Raw genomic sequence first — 20,639 nt, forward strand, 5'->3', positions numbered from 1 at the left:
CCCGGGCTAATACAATGGCCCATTTTCCCTCCGCAGCCCTTGTCTTCCCTTGCCCCTCCGTAGGTCAGATGTGCTGTGTACATTTCCATCCTGAACGCTCCTGGGAGTGTTTTGCGGTTTTGGCACGGGGTGCCTGTATTGATCTGCACCTCTGGGCTTTCCCTGAGCCCTCTTTCTCGTGACCACTGTGGCTCCCTGAGCTTTGGCACCTGCAACACGTACACAGCTTATACATCGTGCTGTTCTGAGCCGTACAGCGGGCAGCCTTGCCTCTTCCATGCAGCTACCGGAGGCAGGAGAGAGTCAAAGCTCAGCATGGGGAAGTATGCTGCAGGAGGACATTTGCCTGAGGCAGTGGCCTTGTACCAGACCTTCCTAACCTTATGTGCTGGGGAAGAATGGCATCGTGAAGGGAGGAGACAGAGTGCTTGGGAGCACACAGGGCAAAGAACTGCGCCCTAACAATCTGTTTACCATACTTGGAGTGTTCATGTGTCTAAAAGTGATGGACATAGGGTTTAATAAAAAAAATTGTCAACGAATGTTCCTGTAAAACATTCTTCGCAGGTCTCTCTTCTCAAAAATTTAACACAGTTGGGTGAATTTGGAGCTAACTGATGATACCATTTGGAAGAAACATGTTCTTCAGCCCTGACAGAAATATGAATTTAATGAGATCTGAAACAGTGAAATAAATTTCACAAAGGCTATGAACATGTCAGTTACTTGTAGTTCTCTGTTTGTTTCCTAGAGAAAAAACACAAAACGAGTTCCAAGCTTTCGCAAGTTACTGAGAACAAGTAAAATAAAACTTGACAACAAATTAAAGAATAAACAGTACAAGCAGCAGAGTGCTGCTAAGAAGTATCGAAAAGAACAAAAGAAGCTAAGGGAGGCTGTCAGAGATGCTATCTCTAGAAAACCTTTTCCATTGGAAGAATGCAAGAAAAAACAAGTTGGTAAGTGTTTGCTCAGAGTTACTTTTGTAAGCGAAAAGATAGGAGGTTACTAAATATTCTGCTGCTTCATGTTGTAAAATTATGTATCAAGAAAACAACTTTTCATTTTCTGTGTACAAATAATTGCTGTTCTTGTTTAAAGGAAAGAAAGGGAGAGTTACAACCTTTTCCATTGGAAGAATGCAAGAAAAAACAAGTTGGTAAGTGTTTGCTCAGAGTTACTTTTGTAAGCGAAAAGATAGGAGGTTACTAAATATTCTGCTGCTTCATGTTGTAAAATTATGTATCAAGAAAACAACTTTTCATTTTCTGTGTACAAATAATTGCTGTTCTTGTTTAAAGGAAAGAAAGGGAGAGTTACGAAAAATATAAAATGTAGCCACTCTGGCAACAAGATCTGACAGTTGGAGATGGTAGAAATGTGTTTGCTTTAATCATTATTGGATGTCACAATAAAGGGGCAGTTTTCTGGGATAACAGAAAACACATGCATGAAGATTGATGAGCTCAAGGTTGAAGTAAGGTGTAAAATGGTCTCATAACTGTAGGCAGGGTTAGGTTTTCAAGTTTGAATATACGTACAGGATCTTAATCTGTACACATCATCTTCTAAAATAGCTGAAAAATGGGAAGAAGAGGAAGAAGATGCTCTTCCACTGGACATGATGGATGAAGATGACTTAAAATTAATGGAAGATTTGGCTCAAAAAGCATCCTTTTTAACCAGAGATCTTTCTTCTAAGTGAGTGGTGTTGTGATGTCTACTTTTCGTACTAATTCAGCTTTGTGTGGTTAATATGTAATTAATATGTAATGTGGTACATATACCAGGAGGTCACTTTCAGTCTGATGTTCCTTTGCAGATCTGGTTTAGTGTTTCCTTAGTCTGTCAGTACATTCATTTTGTGTATTGATGTGTATCAGTACGTGCACCTGCTCTGCCTGACCTTCAGGATACTGTTTCTGCACAGTGTTCCTTCCCATGAGGTCCCTGGCTGTGAGATGAGTAGCATTCCCCAAACTGAAAGAAATGCTTTAATCTGTATACAGAGTCTTTTTTTCTATGTAGAGTATTCAGGACGATCCCTGGACTTTGGGTCACTGTACTTTCACGTTGCATTGCAAATTGCTGTAAAAAAAAATCAGGGTTCTGGAAGCCATGTATGTAAACACATGCAACACCAAAACATTCATACAAAAATTCGTTACCAGTGTTCTGGACTAAGGTGTTAGGTAGAGTTCACAATAAAATACATAGAAGGATAGTTGCTCTTTTACCTGTTTTACTGTTACTAGCTTTTAGCTCCTTTCATAGTGTTCCCTTAAATGGGAGAATTTGTCTTTTTAATCTGCTTTACTCTGATCAAGTGTAATCATTCTTAAGAACTTGTCAAATATTACCTCACTTATAAATTACATGTTCACATTAGCACAGACTAAATACTTATGTTCTTATATACTTATGTGCAGGTTAGCAACATAGGTGCTAAAGGGTGGTACGCTACACTGCATTGTTTCTGTTGTCCTTGGAGAGTGGGGTGTGACACAAGCTTTCCCAGTGAGCAGAGTAGGAAAGTGATGGTAGCAGTGGTAAAAGTTAACATGGAGTAGGGATAAATAAAAATGTGCACTGACCCGCTCATTATCACGTCCTGGTTAAGCGTCGCCTGGGAAGTCAAGGCAGAGTAGGGGAGAGCAAGGCTGTGGGACATCTTAAGGAAGACACTGGACTGTTTTCCAGTGAGAGGGTCCTAGTCCTGCTTGTTTGCTGGTGGAGTCCTTCGTGGCAGGACTGCTCAGGGTTAAGTTTTTAGTGAGCCTCAGCCGTGCCAGGGCAACTGCTCATGCAGTGGGTGAGCACAGTGGGGAGGGAGGCAGGTAAAACAGCACTCTGGCCTAGGTGAGAGGCAGGCTGTGCTGAGATCTTAATAGTTTCTGTTTCGCATGTTCGTATTTTATTTACTCTTCTCCAAAATTTTTAATATTTTAGAGCTGAAATCATGTTTCTGAAGGATGTTTGCCTTTACAATCTTCATCTGATTTGTTTACTGTTGCCTTACGTTGAAGGGTCCCCAAGTCCCTTACTGCTACATGAATGGGAGCAGTGCCATCTCAAAACCCATCAGCTAGTGCTAGGGTTTCCAGATGTCTGGTATGACCCAGAATTTCCCTTGTTTTCACAGCAGCTGTATTTTCTTCATGCTCAACAGATCAGTCACAGACGTGTAGAATTCTTGTGCTCGTTCAGTAGGATTTGGGTACACAGGAAAGGTTTGATCTGCACAGGGAGAGCAAGGCTGAGGCTGGTGCACTGTCCTTAAAATGCACGCGTAGGGTGACTGTATCATGTGTGCAGGGAATCTGGGTAGACTCTGGGATATAAAACTGCTTCTCATACCAGCAATTTTTACTTTCTGAAGCCTAGCAGTCTCTGAGCCCAGAGCTTTCAGAGTCCTTCAGATGTCCATAGTTGAAACTCTGCCCCTTACAAGAACAAAAGCAGTGTTCCTGTTATAAGACACACCATTGGCTTAAACAATGTGATTCTTTATCCCTGGCTTTTAGTTTTTTAATAAGATGAACAGATAACACTTCATAGTGTGCCTGTACTATAAGTGGTTATACCATTTCATTAATTTTTTTTGTAAATTCAAAATCGGTGCAAGCATTTTGCATGCATGTGTGTGTTTACACTCATATGCCAGCATTTCAAAATTCACGAAGTTGGCTGACCTGCCAGATCAACTAAATCTCATTTTGTCTTTGCTCATTTCACATTTAGTTTCCTATAAAAAGGAGATGGGAAGCACTGTATTGTCCTGAATTCAAAGATCCTGTACAGACCCACAGTTACATTGTTTGATTGAGTGGTGACTGGTGCTGTCAATGGTGAACACACTCAAACATTCCACTTAATAAGATCAGCCATTATTTATTTTTCTGAGTGCGGACACTTAATCCAGCTAGTATACTGTCATACATGGTTCATGTCTAATTAAATGGCTAATTCATTTAGTTTGCCTTGGATTTTTCAGTGAACCTGTTCACGTCAAAAAACGAAAACATGAAAATGTGATTGACAAATACGAGAAAGTGCCAAGACGTATGCAGACTGAGCCGGAAAAAGAACTCATCCATCTGCTCCCCATCAAAGACAAAGGTGGCATTATTCCCCAAACTATGGAAAAGCCAGGTAAGACACAGATTTCGGAATCAGTATAGTAGCCAAGATGTATATAATTTATTCTTTTAAAATTCCACAGTGTTTATTACATGCTTGACACTAGACACTCTATTTTTGCAGTTCTCGATGTTGCACAGGATGAAGAAGAGGATACAGAAGAAATGGAGGAAGCAGAGGGTAATAAAACATGTTTGCTTTTTGTTACTGGGTTGTTTTTTCTTCCAGATCACTGACATATCTGCAGAGTATTCTGCTGTTCCCTAAGGAAGTTTGTAACGTAAGTGTGTTTTGTTTAGGGTATTTTTGAATATGTTCATTACCATGTTGCCCCCAAAGCATAACAGTGGTTCAGAGCTTGCTTTCTTACCTGTTAGGATCTCAGGACCTGAGGAACAGCTGGCTTCCAAATCTCTTTCTTTAAAATTATTTTGATTTTCACCTGGAGCTGATGTTTGCATGAAGTTCCTTATATCAGTTGTGTCATCTTTGCTAGTGAGAAGGGAAATCTTGGTCTTACTTAAAGAATATATGCTGTGGTTCTAGTTTAATTACTCTGAGATCATTTTGAAATGCAGTTCAGGACACAGACTTCTGCAGGCTTTTGAGTGTCTGTCTTTGTTTTTGAAATTTTTTACTTAAAACATCAGAATACCAGGAAATTCAGATTGCGATTTGCAGTTTGCTATCCAGTTAAGAGCCAAATTCAAATAACAGTTGCAGTTGTAACTCTGCCACTTCAGGGTCATTATTCTCAAAATATAATCTGAAGTTGAGGAAGGACATACTTTTAGCAAAATAATACTCAGAAAACGCAAATAAAACAATTGTATTTTTAAAAGAAAAAAGTGAATCGTGAATAGTTTGCTGCAAATTGCAGAGCACTGCGGTTTCTTGGCACAGTTGGGGTCATATGTTGAGTTTGTGTGTTGCCACTGTACTTAGGGAATACCATTTGCAGATTCAAAAACATTTGGTCCATTTCTTTTTGCAAGCTTAAGATTTTGGAGTGGGGCGAAAATTAATCTCTGGGTTAATATAAGTTCTAGCAAGGTCATTCTTAAAGCTTCTTTTACTGTGGAACTGCATGTGTTACTCTTGTGTGGTGTTATCGCGGTACCCATCTGAAATGCAGTATCTAGAACTGTAGTTTGCAATATGGTATTTGTTAAGCAGGTTCCCTAGTGACCCTCCTTTTTAACTCACACCTTGTGCTAGACTTTAATGAAGAACGCTCGCCTGTTCTCACTCCTGAGGAAATGGCTGCTCAAAGGAGACAAAAGCTGCAGGAAAGGAAGGTGCACATAGCTGCCTTAGCATCGGCCATTCTCTCTGAGCCAGACAACAATGTAGGTAGCATTTACTTTTAACGTGCATGTATGTCTGCCTGTGTTGTGCAGTAAGTCAATAAATAAAGATCTGAAGTAACAAAACAATAGCAAAAGCAGAAAAATACAGGAGTAGAACAAGGAAAAAGGTCAGTGTTGTATCACTTCTCAGGGTGCGGCCCACGGTGAAACTGCTGCCATAGGTTGGTATAAAGGATTTGAATCGGGTGAAGATCCGGGTGACTGTGTTTGCTCTGTTCAGTTGTAATTTGTCCCTCTGAATACCTGTGGTTTTAGGAATAATACTGTTTGAGGTATTTCCTGTCCAAACTACCTTGTTTCTTAAGCATGACCCTTACTTAAGCTCTGATTTCAGGGTTGTATCTGATAGTTCTCAATGTTTCAGGATATGCTAGTAATTTGCTATAATTCTGTGCAAGTTTGTAATACCAGGGTAGTTTGAACATTCCCAAGATAAAAAATTTGTTGGGATATCTAGCATTTCTTGGCTTTTTATGCAGTGCTAAGTAGTGTCTGAGTAACTGCCGAGTTATTTTTTTTCTCTTTCTAGTATTTAAAAATGAGGCACGTTTCTTGTGGCAAACTTTTGCTGCAGTGTACATTGTGCTTGTACATTGGTTTGTGGGTGATCTTCAGCTGACTTTGTCTGCCTCTTTTCTTAATCAGATTAAAAAGTTGAAGGAGCTGCGTGCCATGCTGATGGAACAGGATCCCAATGTGGCCGTGATTGTTCGGAAGCTGGTCATGGTTTCTTTGATGGAGATATTCAAAGATATTGTGCCTTCTTACAAAATTCGGCCTCTGACTGAAGCAGAAAAGGCTACCAAGGTGAAATACCAAATTTCTTTATAGAGTATTGCGAGTAGTTCAGATTTTTTTAAGTTATGCCAAATACTAATAATGATTTGTTTAATATGAATTTATAGTTTTGAGCAAAGGGTGACAAATACACAAGTACTTGTGGAAATTCTGAAACTGTGACACTTTCAGGGGCAGAGGTTTCTGTTTTGAACCTTTAATTCCTACGTACTTCCTTCAATAAGTAGGTGACATGCTGGTGGTAATGGAGGGAAAAAATAGTATGTGAAAGTAGCATACCAAGCCTGTGTGCCTTTCATCATAAACCTCAGAATAAGATGGTGTTTTGTATCACACTGAAGGAAACTAGAAAGAAAGCAAATTATGCAACATTGTCACCTAACTGGCACAGATTTCTGTGTAATGTGTTCACTAATTTGCTGAACAAATGCAGAATAACTCGTTTTCTGGAGCTTGTTTTTAACCAATTCTTTAGAAGGTTTCTTGAATATAGGTAGTGCAGTTTAGAGTCATGGCTTTAAAATAACATCTAGTTACAAATTTCACTTCAGTACCTATAAATGAAATCGGCCAAGTTGGAAAAGGCCCTCTGAGCACAAGAACATGTAGAGAAATATGTAGAAATATTTTATTTTTAATACATTTCTAGGAAGGTCTGTTAGAAGAAAAAACTACTTAGGTATCTGATAATTTGTTTTAAAACTTCGGGGTTTTTTCACCTCTGGCTAATTTCAGGATTTAGCTCTCCAAATAAAATTTCACGTGTATTATGTTCACAGGTTAAAAAAGAAACTCAGAAACTGAGAGAATTTGAAGAAGGCCTTGTGAGTCAGTATAAATTTTACTTGGAAAATCTGGAACAAACAGTTAAAGGTACAGTCAACACTTTCCATTTTTTGTAGTAAATGCAAAATTGTTTGCAGCATCACAGTTAACCTCCTCTGATTGAATGCTATCTGCTGTCTTTCATGCGAGTACTGTTTCATATAAGTGTGCAGGAGAATGCTGCAATAACTGAAAATGTGAATATTTGAAGCTTCCCTACATTCTGAACAGTAATCACTAAAAATAATATTTTGTGCAGATTGGAAACAAAGGAAGTTGAAGAAAAGCAATGTCATCTCATTAAAAGCATATAAAGGTCTAGCGGAGATTGCAGTGAAATGTCTGTGTGAGCTGCTTGTGGCCCTACCCCACTTTAACTTCCACAACAACATTATTGTTCTCATTGTTCCGCTCATGAATGATGCGTCAAAAATGGTAAGTGATTTTCTGATTAGGGAAAGAGTTCTTGTTTTGCATGAAAAATAATCATATTTCTGAGCTTTATTCCACAATATCCTGATCTTGTGGCCATATCTTTTCGCTATTTTACAGGCTGTGTCCGCTTTCTAATTAGTAAATACCATCAGTATTATCAGTTAGCTGTTGTCGTAGACTTGGCTTTACAGAAGAATTTGTTTGAATTCCCTTTTCAGATTTCTGAACTGTGCTTTGAGGCAGTTAAGAAGCTCTTTAAACAAGACAAGTTGGGCTATGCTTCACTCGGTGTAGTTAAGGTCATTTCTGGCCTTGTGAGGGGTAGAAATTACGACGTCAGACCTGAGGTAAGAGTCTTTCTGTTGTACTACACAATTTTCTTGTGTCTGTTCTGGTTTAAAAGAAATCTGAAAGTTAAAGTTAGTGCAGCTGCTGGCAACAGACAAGCAGAGTTTCCTCACTCTGTCAGAACACAGGCAGCTTAGGAGTGGGCTGAGCCAGAGGATTAGAAAGAGAGGTATGGGGCAGGGGAAGGAGATCAGCTCTCGACAGAGACGTGGGTTAAGTCAGGCAGGGAAACTTGAAGTGAGAGAGGCAAATGGAGGAATGGATAGAAATGGACAGTGCTGGGGAAGGAACTGGGAGCAGCGATGAGAGAGAGAGAGATGAAGGAACAGGAGGGGAGTAAACAGAAGAACCTTTGACCAGCAAAGTCCACTAGCCTGAACGGAATTCAGGATTTCTTACCCTCTCGGTTCCTCTGTTGTGGATCACCTTTCATTGTGTTTATTTTATTTTACAATAGGTGTTAAAAGTATTTCTTCACTTAAGAATTAAGGAAGTAGAATTACAAAAAGATGCCGAAGACATTGCACCAAAGAAGAAGTTCATGACTTACAAAGAGAAAAGAAAAAATCTTTCAAGAATGCAAAGAAAGGTATGACGTGTGCTTTCACGTGCTCTACTTCAGTGACTTTATGTAGCAATTTGTTCCAGCAATGATTGCACTTCTCCTGTCACCACTATTAACTCTCAGCATCAGTGATTAGTGTTTGCGTTGTACTTGAATATTTATGAGGTTCTATGGGGAATTTAATTATCTTCCTAATTTTTTTCTCTTTCTGGTGTTGATAACACCTTTGATTAGTTGTTTCTGATAGGAAGGAATATATCCAAGTTGGTTACTCTGTAGCATCACAGGGTGACTTAAGCAACTCGCCAAGCATGGAAGATTTGTTCTCTGGGTATCTTTGGAACCTGGATATCCAGGCTGGTGGGAAACATTTAATCTGTTGCCTTAAAATCAACTGTATGTTTTCAGTGGAAGAAAGCAGAAGAGAAACTGGAACGAGAACTCTTGGAAGCAGAAGCGTCAGAAAGTAAAGAAAAAAAACTGAAGCTGGTAAGTAACTTAGAGGTTATTTTCTGATTTTTTCAAAGTAGCAGCTCCTAGCCCTTTTGTAACCAAGTGTCTCCCCTCCATCCCAACCTGTCAGCATTCCACACCTCTACGTAATGTGCCAGCTTACAAACATTTTGCCTGGGCCAGAGGTCTAGGTTTTGGTAAATCAAGCCCTCTCAGTTTACCCAGGAGAGCCAACTTAGCCATTCCTATTTCCTTCTGTTCTCTGCACAAAAAGGTATTTGAATGTATTGACATTACGTCCTCCAGGTGCCCTGTTCCTGTTAGATATGACACTATGCTAACGGCTGTTCCCAGCCTCTCAGAGTGGCCTTTAGGCAAAGGAGGAGTGTGGCTAGCATGGACTGAGGGGAAGAGAGGCTGTTTAGCTAGGAGAGGGTGAGGGGACGGAGTAGGGGGCAGGAGGGCAGGACTTGAGCTTTTCAGCATAAGAAGAGCAGAGATGGCAGTGCCAGGGCTGGTTTGGAAGGCCTGAGTGCAGGCTTGGACAGAGAGGAGCATTTTCAGTTGAGTTTAAGTGAAATAGAAACGTCTGTTTTCCATGCTTAAGTATTTTATTTTGTTCTCTTTCCTTCAGCACACAGAGACCTTGAATATTGTATTCATAACTTACTTTAGAATCTTGAAGAAAGCTCAGAAGTCTCCACTTTTGCCAGCCGTGCTAGAAGGTCTTGCAAAGTAAGAGCTGAGTCCACTTTCTTTTGTGTGTGTTAGAAAAGACATAAAGCACTAAAGGGATTTTTGACTTTGAAAGGGATTTATAAGCAGTAAGAGAAGACTGTCCCTGACAAATTTGTTGAAATTCTTTTATTTCTCTGCTGAAGTTGTCACCGACTTCTAAAAATATTTCAATGTCATGTGAAATTTCCCATGACAGAGTTGATGTGATGCAAACCCAGCAGGGTGTGATGCGATTCCATTATTTTGTCTGATTACTTCCTGAAGAGCACAAGTATGTCTCTAGTGCTATAGGGAAGCCGTGATTAGCAGTTGGGGGCTGAATCATCCATCTTTGTGAAGATAATAGATGTGCAGCATTTGATTTAGCTCTGCTTTTAAGGTGCAGATCTTGGCAATTCAAAGTACTTTGAACTGAGTTTGCAGATAATGTCTGTAGCTGAAAAAAAATCTCTTTGATTCAAGGTTTGCTCATCTCATAAATGTGGAATTTTTTGACGACCTGTTGATTGTCCTTCATTCTCTTATTGCAGCTGGGGTAAGTTGAGCTTACTTCTATTACAGTTTTCTTAAAAGTATGTTCTTTTGGGTACTTAATCAGTTTTGTATTCTTAGGGTTTAAGCTATCGTGAGAGTCTTCATTGCATTCTCAGTGCTTTTCATATACTCTCTGGTCAAGGTAAGAGATCTTTAAAAACAAACTTTTGTTTAATATTGTCTGATAAATTAATGGAGTACCTGTATTTATTTGGGATTATATTAATAGGTGATGTTCTTAACATTGATCCGATGAAATTCTACACACATCTTTACAAGACACTGTTCAGCCTACATGCAGGTAACTCCAGATTCTTATTTTCAGTGTGTACCTAGATAATGTTTATTCTGCTTGTTTGGTGACATAGCCTTAATATAGAGTTAAGTTAATAAACTACAGTTGTTTTAAGATACCTGAGTTCCGAAAAGATTACTGTCTGTTGTAATCTACTTTTTTCTCAAGTTGCACATTGCACTACTGCAATACAGGTACTAGAAGTATTACTGCAATACATGCTAACAGCTTCTAATCATGTCATTTCATGAGGGAATGCCAAGTATGTGATCTTGCATAAGCATTTATCCTGTCCTCAGTTTAATTTTACTTCCTTATAATTGTTTCTTTAAGTGGCAATTTAAAAATTCTCAATTTTTTCTCTAATTCTTTCTCTAATAGAGAAAAATCACTTAATTTTTCTAACATAATTTAAAAAATAATTTCAATTTAAATTCTGTTTTCTAAAATCTTCTGGTTTATATTTCTGATTTTTATAATTCTGACGTTCCAATTTTCTAATCTAAATTTTCTAATAATTCTGAGAAGCTGAAGAGTTTATAAAAAAGATACTTATAAAGTTTGAAATCAACATAATTTTAATTAACTTCACAAATTTTAATTCACTAAGGAGGAGAGATTGAGAAAAAACATTCTACAATTCTGGATGGGTAAAAGACTAAATCTTTGCACCGTTTAACAATTTATAAAAGATGATAGTGAATGCGCTGAGGGTTAAAACACTAACTGCTTCTAATGTTTAGACATTTTTGGTGGAGCAAATATTTTCTTAGAAAGGAGCACAGAAACAATGATACATTTTTTCTGTTCAAAGCTGGACTATTTTTACCAAAAAGGACGGATGCTTATTTCTGTATCGCATTAGTGCTGTCTTTGAACCTCTTGGCTTTCATTCTATTTCTCAGGTTCCAGTGTACACTCAATAGCAGAGTATTTAGCTGTATGTTCCTCAAAATGGTTATTTACTCCTTGTATGAAATTCTGCTTTTGAGGTCGTACCAACGATGACATAGGGATTGTGCTCCAGTGCCTGGATGCCATGTTTGCCAAGCGGAGAAAGCAAGTTTCCCAGCAACGAGCTCTTGCTTTCCTAAAGCGACTTTCCACGCTTGCTCTTCATGTACTTCCAAACTCCAGTGTTGGGATCTTGGCAACAAACAGCGTATTAATGCAAGTAAGTTTTACTTGTTGGAATTTTTAGCTTGCTGGTTAAAGCTTACTGAATTTTTTGACAAATTGATTTTATGCAAAATATTTTGAAGCATCTTAAGCAAGAATGATGAAAACAGAATATCCTTAAATGCTGCAGAGACTGAATAACATGGAATGAATCCTGAACTGAACTTAACCATGTTATAATTGGATGTGTAACATAAGCAACTCAGTCCTTTTTTTTTGTGTTGTAGACATTCCCAAAGATGGACCTCTTACTAGACAACGAATCTCAAGGCAGTGGAGTTTATCTCCCAGAACTAGATGAACCAGAACATTGCAATGCTCAGAACACGGCTCTGTGGGAGCTGCATTTACTGCAGGTTAGTGAGTAGCTGAGTGATTTGAGAAGTAAAAGTCAGCAGTAAAGAGCTGCTAAATGTTTATATGCTTTACACAAATAGAGAACAGAGGTCTTCAGGCTTATCAATCAAATCTGGCCCACATGAGCCTATTCCATACAAAGAGGAACAGCAGCGCAGTGGTATAGGGAAGGAATGACCTCAAAAGGGGATGTTACACATCCCGTATGTTAGTACCACACTGGATCTTATTGCAGGTTGCCTAATAAGGCTCCTTTGGAGGCTTTTTCAATCTGTTAAGTTCCCTTGCAGTCCAGCCCTTCTCCAGGGACCAACTGACACCTTGATCTGTCATTCCAGCCAGGGTTTAGAGTTTGGGGCTTGGGGAGGGCTTCCTCTGCCCTTTCTCCTGCCGTCTGGGAGTAGGAGTTAGATTAACTGTGGGGAGTTACGCTCACAGCATGACATACTAGTGAATAAATGTATGACTGGGTGTTCTCATTCACTTAACCCCAGAAACTGACTGATTTTGGGGGGCTCAGTTTCTCTATCATCTAAAACAAAAGCAGAACCTTCTGTCTTATTGAAATGGAAATAAATGCGAGAATCCATAGATAAATACATTATCCCTTATCCCTCAGTCAACTGCCTTCTTTCTTCCTTTCTTTCAGAGACACTATCATCCAACAGTGCAGAAATTTGCAGCTCACCTTATTGTTGGAGCTCCAACTGAAGGCTCAGGAGCTCTTTCACTTGATTTGAGCCAAAGGTGAGTTATCAAAGAGTTCTGGTTTTAAAAATAGTGCCCTGAAAAGTAGCTGTTGCTCACAGTTTATTAAAGGAATCCCTAAAAATAATTATCCGTAAAATTAAAAGATTCTGTTCTTCAAATTCACTTTCTTTGTTCTTCTGCCAGTACAGAATGTTGGCTGCCTTTTTCTTTTTTTTTTTTTTTTTTCCCTTTTGAAGCTTGTTGCCTTGTATGCCTTTTGAAGCTTGTTGCCTTGCTGTGACTAGGCTAAAAATCTCAAAGTGCAGTGTGCTTTCTTCCCACGGGAGCATATCTGCATCAGCAGCCCTGATCTGAATATGGATCAGGATCACTGAACCATGGCTGTCCAGTGTAAACTGGAAACCAAGTTGCAGCGTAAGGTCCATAGTATGTTAAAATGTAAGGAGAGCCATCCTGGTTCAGACTAAGGATCTAGTTCAGCATCCTGTCTTCAGTAGGGGCTGGAAGCAGGTGCCTCAGGAAGAGTAAAAACAGGGCAAGCATGTTAAGACACACGCTCTGAGCAGTGGCCTAGCCTCCGACTGGTTTCAGCCTGGTGGATTTCCTGAACCTGATACCATTCTCTATTTAGTACCTGTTCATGGAATTATTTTCAAAACTGTTCAGTGTCCCTTGAACCAAAGCACACATTTTGCAAATACAGCGTTGTTTGGTAAGGGCTTCACGAGTCCACAGCTCGTTACGTGAAGACCGACCTTCTTTTGTTTTGAACCTGGTGCCAGCATGCATCATTTAACAGGCCCTGGTTCTTGCCCTGGGAGGCGAAATGAACAGTCTGCTCTAATACACTCTCTCTGTGCCTCAGTTCACTTGGTAGACCTCTATCATATTGTCCCCCTGTCTACCATCTCTTCTGGCTGAAGGGATCTGGCCCAGACAGGAGCTGTTCCATACTTTACAACTCCAAACAGCATTAAGGTCATAATCCCATGAAAGTGTCTGTCATAACAACTATTTTTTCCCTTAAGTGACAGTGGTCAGCTCAGAGCCTGTTGTTTTTATGTGATGCTGAGATTGCTTTTCTCTCTGGGTTGGTTTTTTTTTTTTCCCCACTTAATTTCATTTGCCATTTTACTGGCCATCTCATACAGTCTATTTGCAGTTCTTCACAGGCAGCTCATTCTTACTACCGCAAATAACTTGGTACTCTCCAGCTCATCTTTGAGTGTGTTGGAAAGCACAGGTCCTGGCACAGACCTTGTGGAAATCCATAGTTTCTTCCTGCCATTGCAAAAACTGATCATAGATTCCTGTCCTCTGTTTCCTGTCTTTTAACCAGCTCTTTTCCCATGTGATGGTCTTCCCTGTTCTCCCATGGCTGCTTAGTTTTCATAAAACTCTTTGGTAAGGAACTGTTGGAAATTCAGGCAGATTGTATCAGCTAGGTAATCTTTATCCACATATTTTTTTTACTTTTTCAAGCACGTACAGGGCAAGCAGTGACTGCTGGCAAGCCAACAGAACAGAATTCTTGTCTCCCATTTCTTCTCCTGTCTCCCAACTGAGTACTTGGACACATTTTACTTGCTTTTACTTGCATTGTTCCCCAGCTGTTGGCTTCCGATCTTTTCCAGGTGACGCTCATTACTCAGTTCTTGTAAAGCACGATGGAGAGTGTGAATGGGGTGTGTGTGTGGGAGAAGCTGCTCTTGGTTTGGCGATATAGTACTTAGAAATGTATCTAATGCCATTTTTCTTTCACTCTGTTTTTTGCTGTAGGCCTGCTACAGAACTTTTTGAGGCATACAGTACAAGAGGAATGACCTTTAATCCTCCTGTTGCATCAGTAACACCCAGAAGAAAGGTACTATCTCATCTCTCTATTTCCTTTTTTAACCACGTGATACACCAATATAACCTGTATCTGCTGGCCTGCTATGCAGTGCCCAGGCATTAGCACACTTACTGTGGCTTTCTGGTTTCTGTATTTTCTGTGTCAACTGTTTTTTTTTAACTGGCATAAGATAGCACTGACTGTAAAGAAGGAAGAAAAGCTGTATGAATAGTTCCACCTCCTATAGCATCAGTTAATGTAGCAAGATGAATGTGGTAGCTGTTATTTTTACTTATCTTTTGCACTTTGCAGTGGTTCAGTGCAGATTTCTTGACCCTTTTCTGTAATGATGAACCAATGTTTGTTCAAAAAGCAGTAATAAAAAGCCAGCTCTCTTTCCCCAGTGTGGGTAGTTGGCAGGACAGCTGGATTTCCAGAGCCTTTGATTCAGTATGTAGAAGGATACTGATCCCTATTAGTGTCAGTTTATAGCTTTAAAGTGTAAATTTGAAGAGAACAAAGAGCTAACATATGAAGAAGAGAAATGGGTGAAGACTTTTTAGATCCTCAGCACTGGATGTGTTCCAGATGCCAACCTCCATTAAATGTCCAGTGAGTGCTGTGTCCTTTAAAAAGTGATAATTAATTTTCTTTCTTCCTAATGAAAACATTATAACCTATTAACCTCGTTGGTGCCCCCAATTTGTAACTCAGTAATGTCAGTTAAAGCCTTGAGAGCACAGTATTTTTTTTTCCATTTTAGAGAAGCAACTTCTGAAAATGTGTTTGTACTTACTTATTCTGTCCTTTTACAATGAATTCTTGACGTGTCTGTCCTGCTAGCGTGTTACGTTAGCAGCTCTGACAGAACAAGGCTGGGACGAGCAGATAGGAGAGAGATTGTGTAGTGCTTGAGTAAGGAAGTGCACAAGCTCTTCAAGGTAGCAGAAACAAAGGAAGAGGAAGATAACAGAGAGAACAAACTGTCCGTAGGTGGTTATAGTGGGCATAACTGGGAAAATTACCTTGGGGTCTTGCCTACCCTCTGGCTGTTTGGCTCATTTTAACAAATTTTGGCAGTATTTAAGTTTTACCCTATCTGTCTGGCATGTTTTTTTTCTGTGTGCCATGCTGGCATTGTCTGTCAGCACTTTCCCCCTGTTGACAGCAGTTCTGAATTGGAGTTTTCTTTCCCTGTGCACCACTAAAGGGAGGATCTCATTCGTCCCCCAGTGCACAAAGTACTCGACTACGTAAGTGTTAAGACTTCAACAGGGAGGTATAAAGCATGTGCATGACCTTCCTCATCTGAGCACCAGGAAAGAGTGGAGGGCTCCAGACCTGGCTGCAGCCAGAAGGGATCTCGTGAGGCAGGGTCAGGGCATTCCTTTCTGACTCACAACCTCTACTGTTAGCATCACTGATTTCAATAGCCTTTCGATCAGAGATGCTTGATTTATTTTCATAAGTTGTGTTGAACGGGAAGCAGCATGTACGCTCCTTCACAGCTGGAAGCTGTGGCTATGTGTAGTAGGTAGTCTTCTAAAGCCCAGTTTACAACAAAAGAAAAACCTCACCAAAACCAGGAAGCTTACAAAGGACTGCCTGACACATCGCTTTGTTGCTAGCCAAGTGAAACTTACTGGCAGGCCAGATATACATGAGCTCGTTCCCTAAGTCTGGTCTAGATGACCCGGGGCATGGGAGAGAAACAGGACTGCTAATTTAGGCTATGCATGGAAAACACATACTGGCCTTGTTTAGTAATGCAACTAATGTTTTGTAATTTTCAGGATACGTTCTCACAAACGGATTCATTTATAGATGAAGAGCTAAACAAACAGCTTCAACAATACATCAGTGAGACTGTTGTTCACAAACCCTTGGATTTCGCTAAACACTTGAAGGAATCATCCTTGTCGTAAATGCATCTATCTATCACGTTCAGTTGGCTTCTTAGTTACGGAGAAAGATTGGCTGAAAGGAATTTCCACTCATCGTTAAAGGAATTCAAGTAGGCTTTTGTTTGAATACAGAAACACACAAAAGATGTAACAGCAGTTTTTCCACACAGAGTTACAAGGCCTCTCCGCTTAACCACCGAGCCCACGTTCTCAGGGCTTGGGAACCACCATGAACAGTCACATCAGTAATTTAAAAAGATACTAAACCAGGTCATTTTAAAATTGCTTGCACCATGCATTATAGTATTTTTGTTTATATATTTTCTAATTTTTATAACAGAATATAGACATATGTGTTTCTGAGAAATCACTGGGTTGTGTTGATAATAAATATTTTGGAAATTTTAATATCGTATTGACTTTGATGTTTAAGATACCTAGAGATCTGGAGTATGTATTGCATTTTTTTCTGTTTTCCTTCTGATGTCTCCTAACCATTTATCTCATCTTGAAATGATTTTGCATTTGGTGGGTTTTTTTCCCTCTGATGAATCTTGGTATCGGCAAATTGAGATTACTGAATTCCAGTTCTAGCTATCATCGTGATTGAATGCTCTACTACAATGTCTTCAGTAAACCATCACTGTCAAGAATACTGGACAAATTCAAGGTAAGAATTTATATATTTTTTTTTTTTCTTCATTCTCCAAATATTAGTTATTGCCTGGTTGTTTTAGAATCCATTTTCAGCTGCATGTTGGCTTTGCAAACAGTAAGTAAAATATATTAAATACCTTAAAAGTGAGTACTGGCTTTATCGAAATCCATTCTACGGGGGAGTGTGGTGGGCTGTCCCTCGCTGGCAGCTAATACGTTTTGTAGTGTTTAGTCTATGATGTGATAATGATACATGTTGTAAGTTTTGCAAAGCTTTTGTTCAAGTCACTTAACCTCCTTACAATAATCAGAAAATACTTCTTTTTCTCTAGGGTATTTAGTCCTTCATCCTGATTTATGGTTCTTAGATAGTTTTGTAAGTAATTTATTTTTATTTTAATACATGTTTTTAGTATTAATCAGACTAGTTCACCAAATTTCAAGTAGTTAAACATAAATTCACACACATTTTTGGAATAGACATCTATCTAGTAATGGATTAGAAAATACATATTTTACTATGTAGATTACGAAACTGCCTACATAACACTGATGGTAATACCTGTGTTTCTGTCTGTTTAGGTTGCCATTCCCACAGCTTCTGAGTAGTTCTTTTTAGTTGTTAAGGGGTTGCAAATACGGATGTGATTTAAATTCTGAAAATTCCAAGGGGACCATTTGCCAGTACTTTGTCAGTTCAGGAAGGCAAAAGCAAAGAATCAACATCTTAAACCATTTATTTTTTTTTACAACATATACAAATACAAGTTTATTCTTCAAGTCAGCAGAGAGAAAATAGTCCAGGTGGAAAAGTCACTTTTAAAATTGTTCATTTTACATAGTTTCCAAACAATACAAAGACTGGCACGTAGTGGTGTTGCATTGTCAGAACACTTTGACATGCTTTAAGAGGCAGAGGAAGACAACTGTACAACTAAGTCATTCTGAAATATCCTATACACGTATTGGAGTGAAATCTATTTACTGCTACTGATTTTTGTGTTTAATTTACTAACTCTGCCAAATGTCTATCGCTATTGAAGTTACACAATACTTATCGCAGACAGAAAGAACGCCACCGTTGTTGTTACACTTAGTGGGGAAAAACGCCACCGTTGTTGTTACACTTAGTGGGCTACCCTAAAAGTAAACTGGGTTTTCTAGTGGACTGGTAACAGCCAGTGATTAAAAACCAAATGTTAGCTGAAGCATTCAGAGAGCTAGAGCAGAGCAGATAGTTCAGCTTCAGAAGCTGCAGACTCAGGCTTTCACCAAAGTGTAAAGCTACCAGCAAGTTCTTTTTTAAAGACAAACTATGAATGTAAGAGAATGCGTTCTTGAAATATTTGGATATTTCCATGTTAAAGTCTTTCATTCTTGAAAGCACGTGGTTTCTAGAAGCAGACGACTTTCTAAAGATGGCTATTGAGATACTTCATCTAGTAAGATCTGTAAAAATAACGTGACTAGGTTTTAAAGATTAAAACTGACATAGTATTCTTTATTCTTCTAACTGCTAAACTTGGGATTAGTAAAATAGAAAGAGGAAACCCTTCAGGCGATAGGAGGTACCTCCTGGTGTGCCCCAGTTCCTGCAAACTGAGTAGTACTGCAACGTGGCCAGGATCCGTGGCTGCCCAACTTTTGTCCCGTACAGTCACACCACTGCAAGCAGCACGTGCTACCCAAGGAAAATATGAGAAATTGGTAGAAAAGTAACAATGATTTTAAAATAGTATAGAATAAAATACTTCTGTATTTTTGCCAATAGGCAACAGAATGTGAGATTTCCACCTGTAAACTGTTCAGTGTGAGGCCTGCTACCGCTCAGAGACTGCATGTTTCTGGAAGGTGTTGATTATTTACATTCCTTTCTTGCAAACTTCATCCTGGAAGCTGCTTCCTGTAAATAGTTTGTAATATAAAAATGAATGTATTTTCCTGATGTCCATGCCCAGCCAAAAGCACAGAAAGGGACAAAGTTATTTTGTCAGTCTTGTCATAGGAATGTGTGGACAGGTATTGCTGCAGAAATAAAATCTGTGGCTAAGCAGAATAAACTTTCCTATTAGAATAGTAACTCAGCACAAGAAATCTGTCTAATTGGGCTTTCACAAAAGTTAACAAAAAACCCTCCTGTTTAATGCTTCAAGTGGTGTTGTATTGTCATTATTAGGATATTTGGAACTAACACAAATGGAAGGATACTGTATTCCTTTCCAACTTCACCCCAAAAGGTACCACATTTCACCAACAAAAGTTTACTCTGATGCTCACCAGTACCTAAACTTGAAATTAAGTGATACATGTACATTAATGAAAATACTGGAACAGTATAATGTCTATGTGTCTATAAACCTGGTTTTTTTTAACAGAAAGCCAAATATTTTGCTGTTCTCTTTCCCCGTGATAAACAGCAGCAAAAGCAGACCTTGATTGATGAGGAAAATACTTCTATTAATCAACTATTCCCACAGCTAGAAAATTATTGTCTTAGTACAAAACTACTGTTTTTAAATTGCCACTAGACTGCAGGCTAGTGTTAGACCTGCGTTACACAATGTGACATGGCTACCATTGTCCCTCAATTTCCCAAGGGGTTTTTTTCTTTTTAAATCTATGTGACAGAAAACCATTAGTGGATGACAACATGGGTGTAATAACTTCCTATGTTGAATCTAATTAATTAGCAAGCATGTCTTCCAGACTACTATGATACTACAGGTGATGTTAAGAATTTTATTTTCAGTGCTGCTGAACAGAACAAAAAAAAAAGCCAAATAGGTAAGGGCAAACTCTCTAGGAAAGTAAGTATTGTTTCTAAAATGCCATAAAAACACCGGAAGAAAAAAATTCTTTGTGATGGGAAACTGCTACTGTGTTGAAAAAACAGAGAGAATGAAACGAATATTAAAAAAAAAAAATTGCATTAGTTGAATTGCACGGTAGGTTGATGTAAGTAATTCCAAAGTATTCCAAAGCAAACTATGCATATAAAACTACGGGTGAGTTGTCACTTCGAACATTTTACTCCGTATCAGTCTTGCATTATGCATGCGCCAGGGGGGTGGGGTAGGGCGAGAGCATAGCTCATTCTTACAGGGGCTGGCTACGTCGTTGGAATTGGTGATACACGAGTGAAGAGGCTGAGCCAGGAGGTGGTTGGGTTTTGAACTGCATCACGATTGCTGAATTGCCAAACGCCGTTTTGCTACATCAGTACGGATGATAAGCAATGGGAAGTGCCTGGTCTCTGGGAGGATATGCCACAGGGAAATTTGACTTTTTTTGTCTGGTGTCTGTGGGTGTTTTCCCTGGAAGCTGGAAATGACCTCAAGAGGGCACTTTTTTGCTTTGGTAATGGCTATTTTATAGGAATTTTCTGTAGTGTACAGTGAAGGACTTCACAGCTTCTGGTGACAGAACACAGGTTCTGTCTGCTTGTTTATATGACAATTAATGACTTTGCTTTCTTTTATTTTGTTTTCTAATTATT

At 39.1% G+C, this 20,639-nt stretch overlaps 1 protein-coding gene across 1 annotated transcript in view; it reads left to right on the forward strand.

Annotated features, from left to right (window-relative positions):
• Positions 1-16,892, forward strand: part of NOC3L (NOC3 like DNA replication regulator) — a 37,053-nt gene extending 20,161 nt beyond the window's left edge. The window contains exons 2-21 of the mRNA XM_009278018.1: positions 752-959; positions 1,578-1,701; positions 3,995-4,152; positions 4,264-4,320; positions 5,359-5,489; positions 6,156-6,317; positions 7,088-7,181; positions 7,393-7,568; positions 7,787-7,915; positions 8,374-8,505; positions 8,890-8,970; positions 9,569-9,669; positions 10,135-10,207; positions 10,285-10,348; positions 10,436-10,507; positions 11,494-11,675; positions 11,908-12,036; positions 12,687-12,784; positions 14,528-14,612; positions 16,376-16,892. Coding sequence (XP_009276293.1) covers positions 752-959; positions 1,578-1,701; positions 3,995-4,152; positions 4,264-4,320; positions 5,359-5,489; positions 6,156-6,317; positions 7,088-7,181; positions 7,393-7,568; positions 7,787-7,915; positions 8,374-8,505; positions 8,890-8,970; positions 9,569-9,669; positions 10,135-10,207; positions 10,285-10,348; positions 10,436-10,507; positions 11,494-11,675; positions 11,908-12,036; positions 12,687-12,784; positions 14,528-14,612; positions 16,376-16,507 — 2,388 coding nt within the window. The 3' untranslated portion in view covers positions 16,508-16,892. The remainder of the gene's footprint in view (positions 1-751; positions 960-1,577; positions 1,702-3,994; positions 4,153-4,263; positions 4,321-5,358; positions 5,490-6,155; positions 6,318-7,087; positions 7,182-7,392; positions 7,569-7,786; positions 7,916-8,373; positions 8,506-8,889; positions 8,971-9,568; positions 9,670-10,134; positions 10,208-10,284; positions 10,349-10,435; positions 10,508-11,493; positions 11,676-11,907; positions 12,037-12,686; positions 12,785-14,527; positions 14,613-16,375) is intronic.
• Positions 16,893-20,639: the final 3,747 nt, after the last annotated feature.

Source organism: Aptenodytes forsteri, unplaced genomic scaffold (assembly GCF_000699145.1).
Source record: "Aptenodytes forsteri isolate BGI_AS27 unplaced genomic scaffold, ASM69914v1 Scaffold15, whole genome shotgun sequence".
Lineage (NCBI taxonomy): Eukaryota > Metazoa > Chordata > Aves > Sphenisciformes > Spheniscidae > Aptenodytes > Aptenodytes forsteri.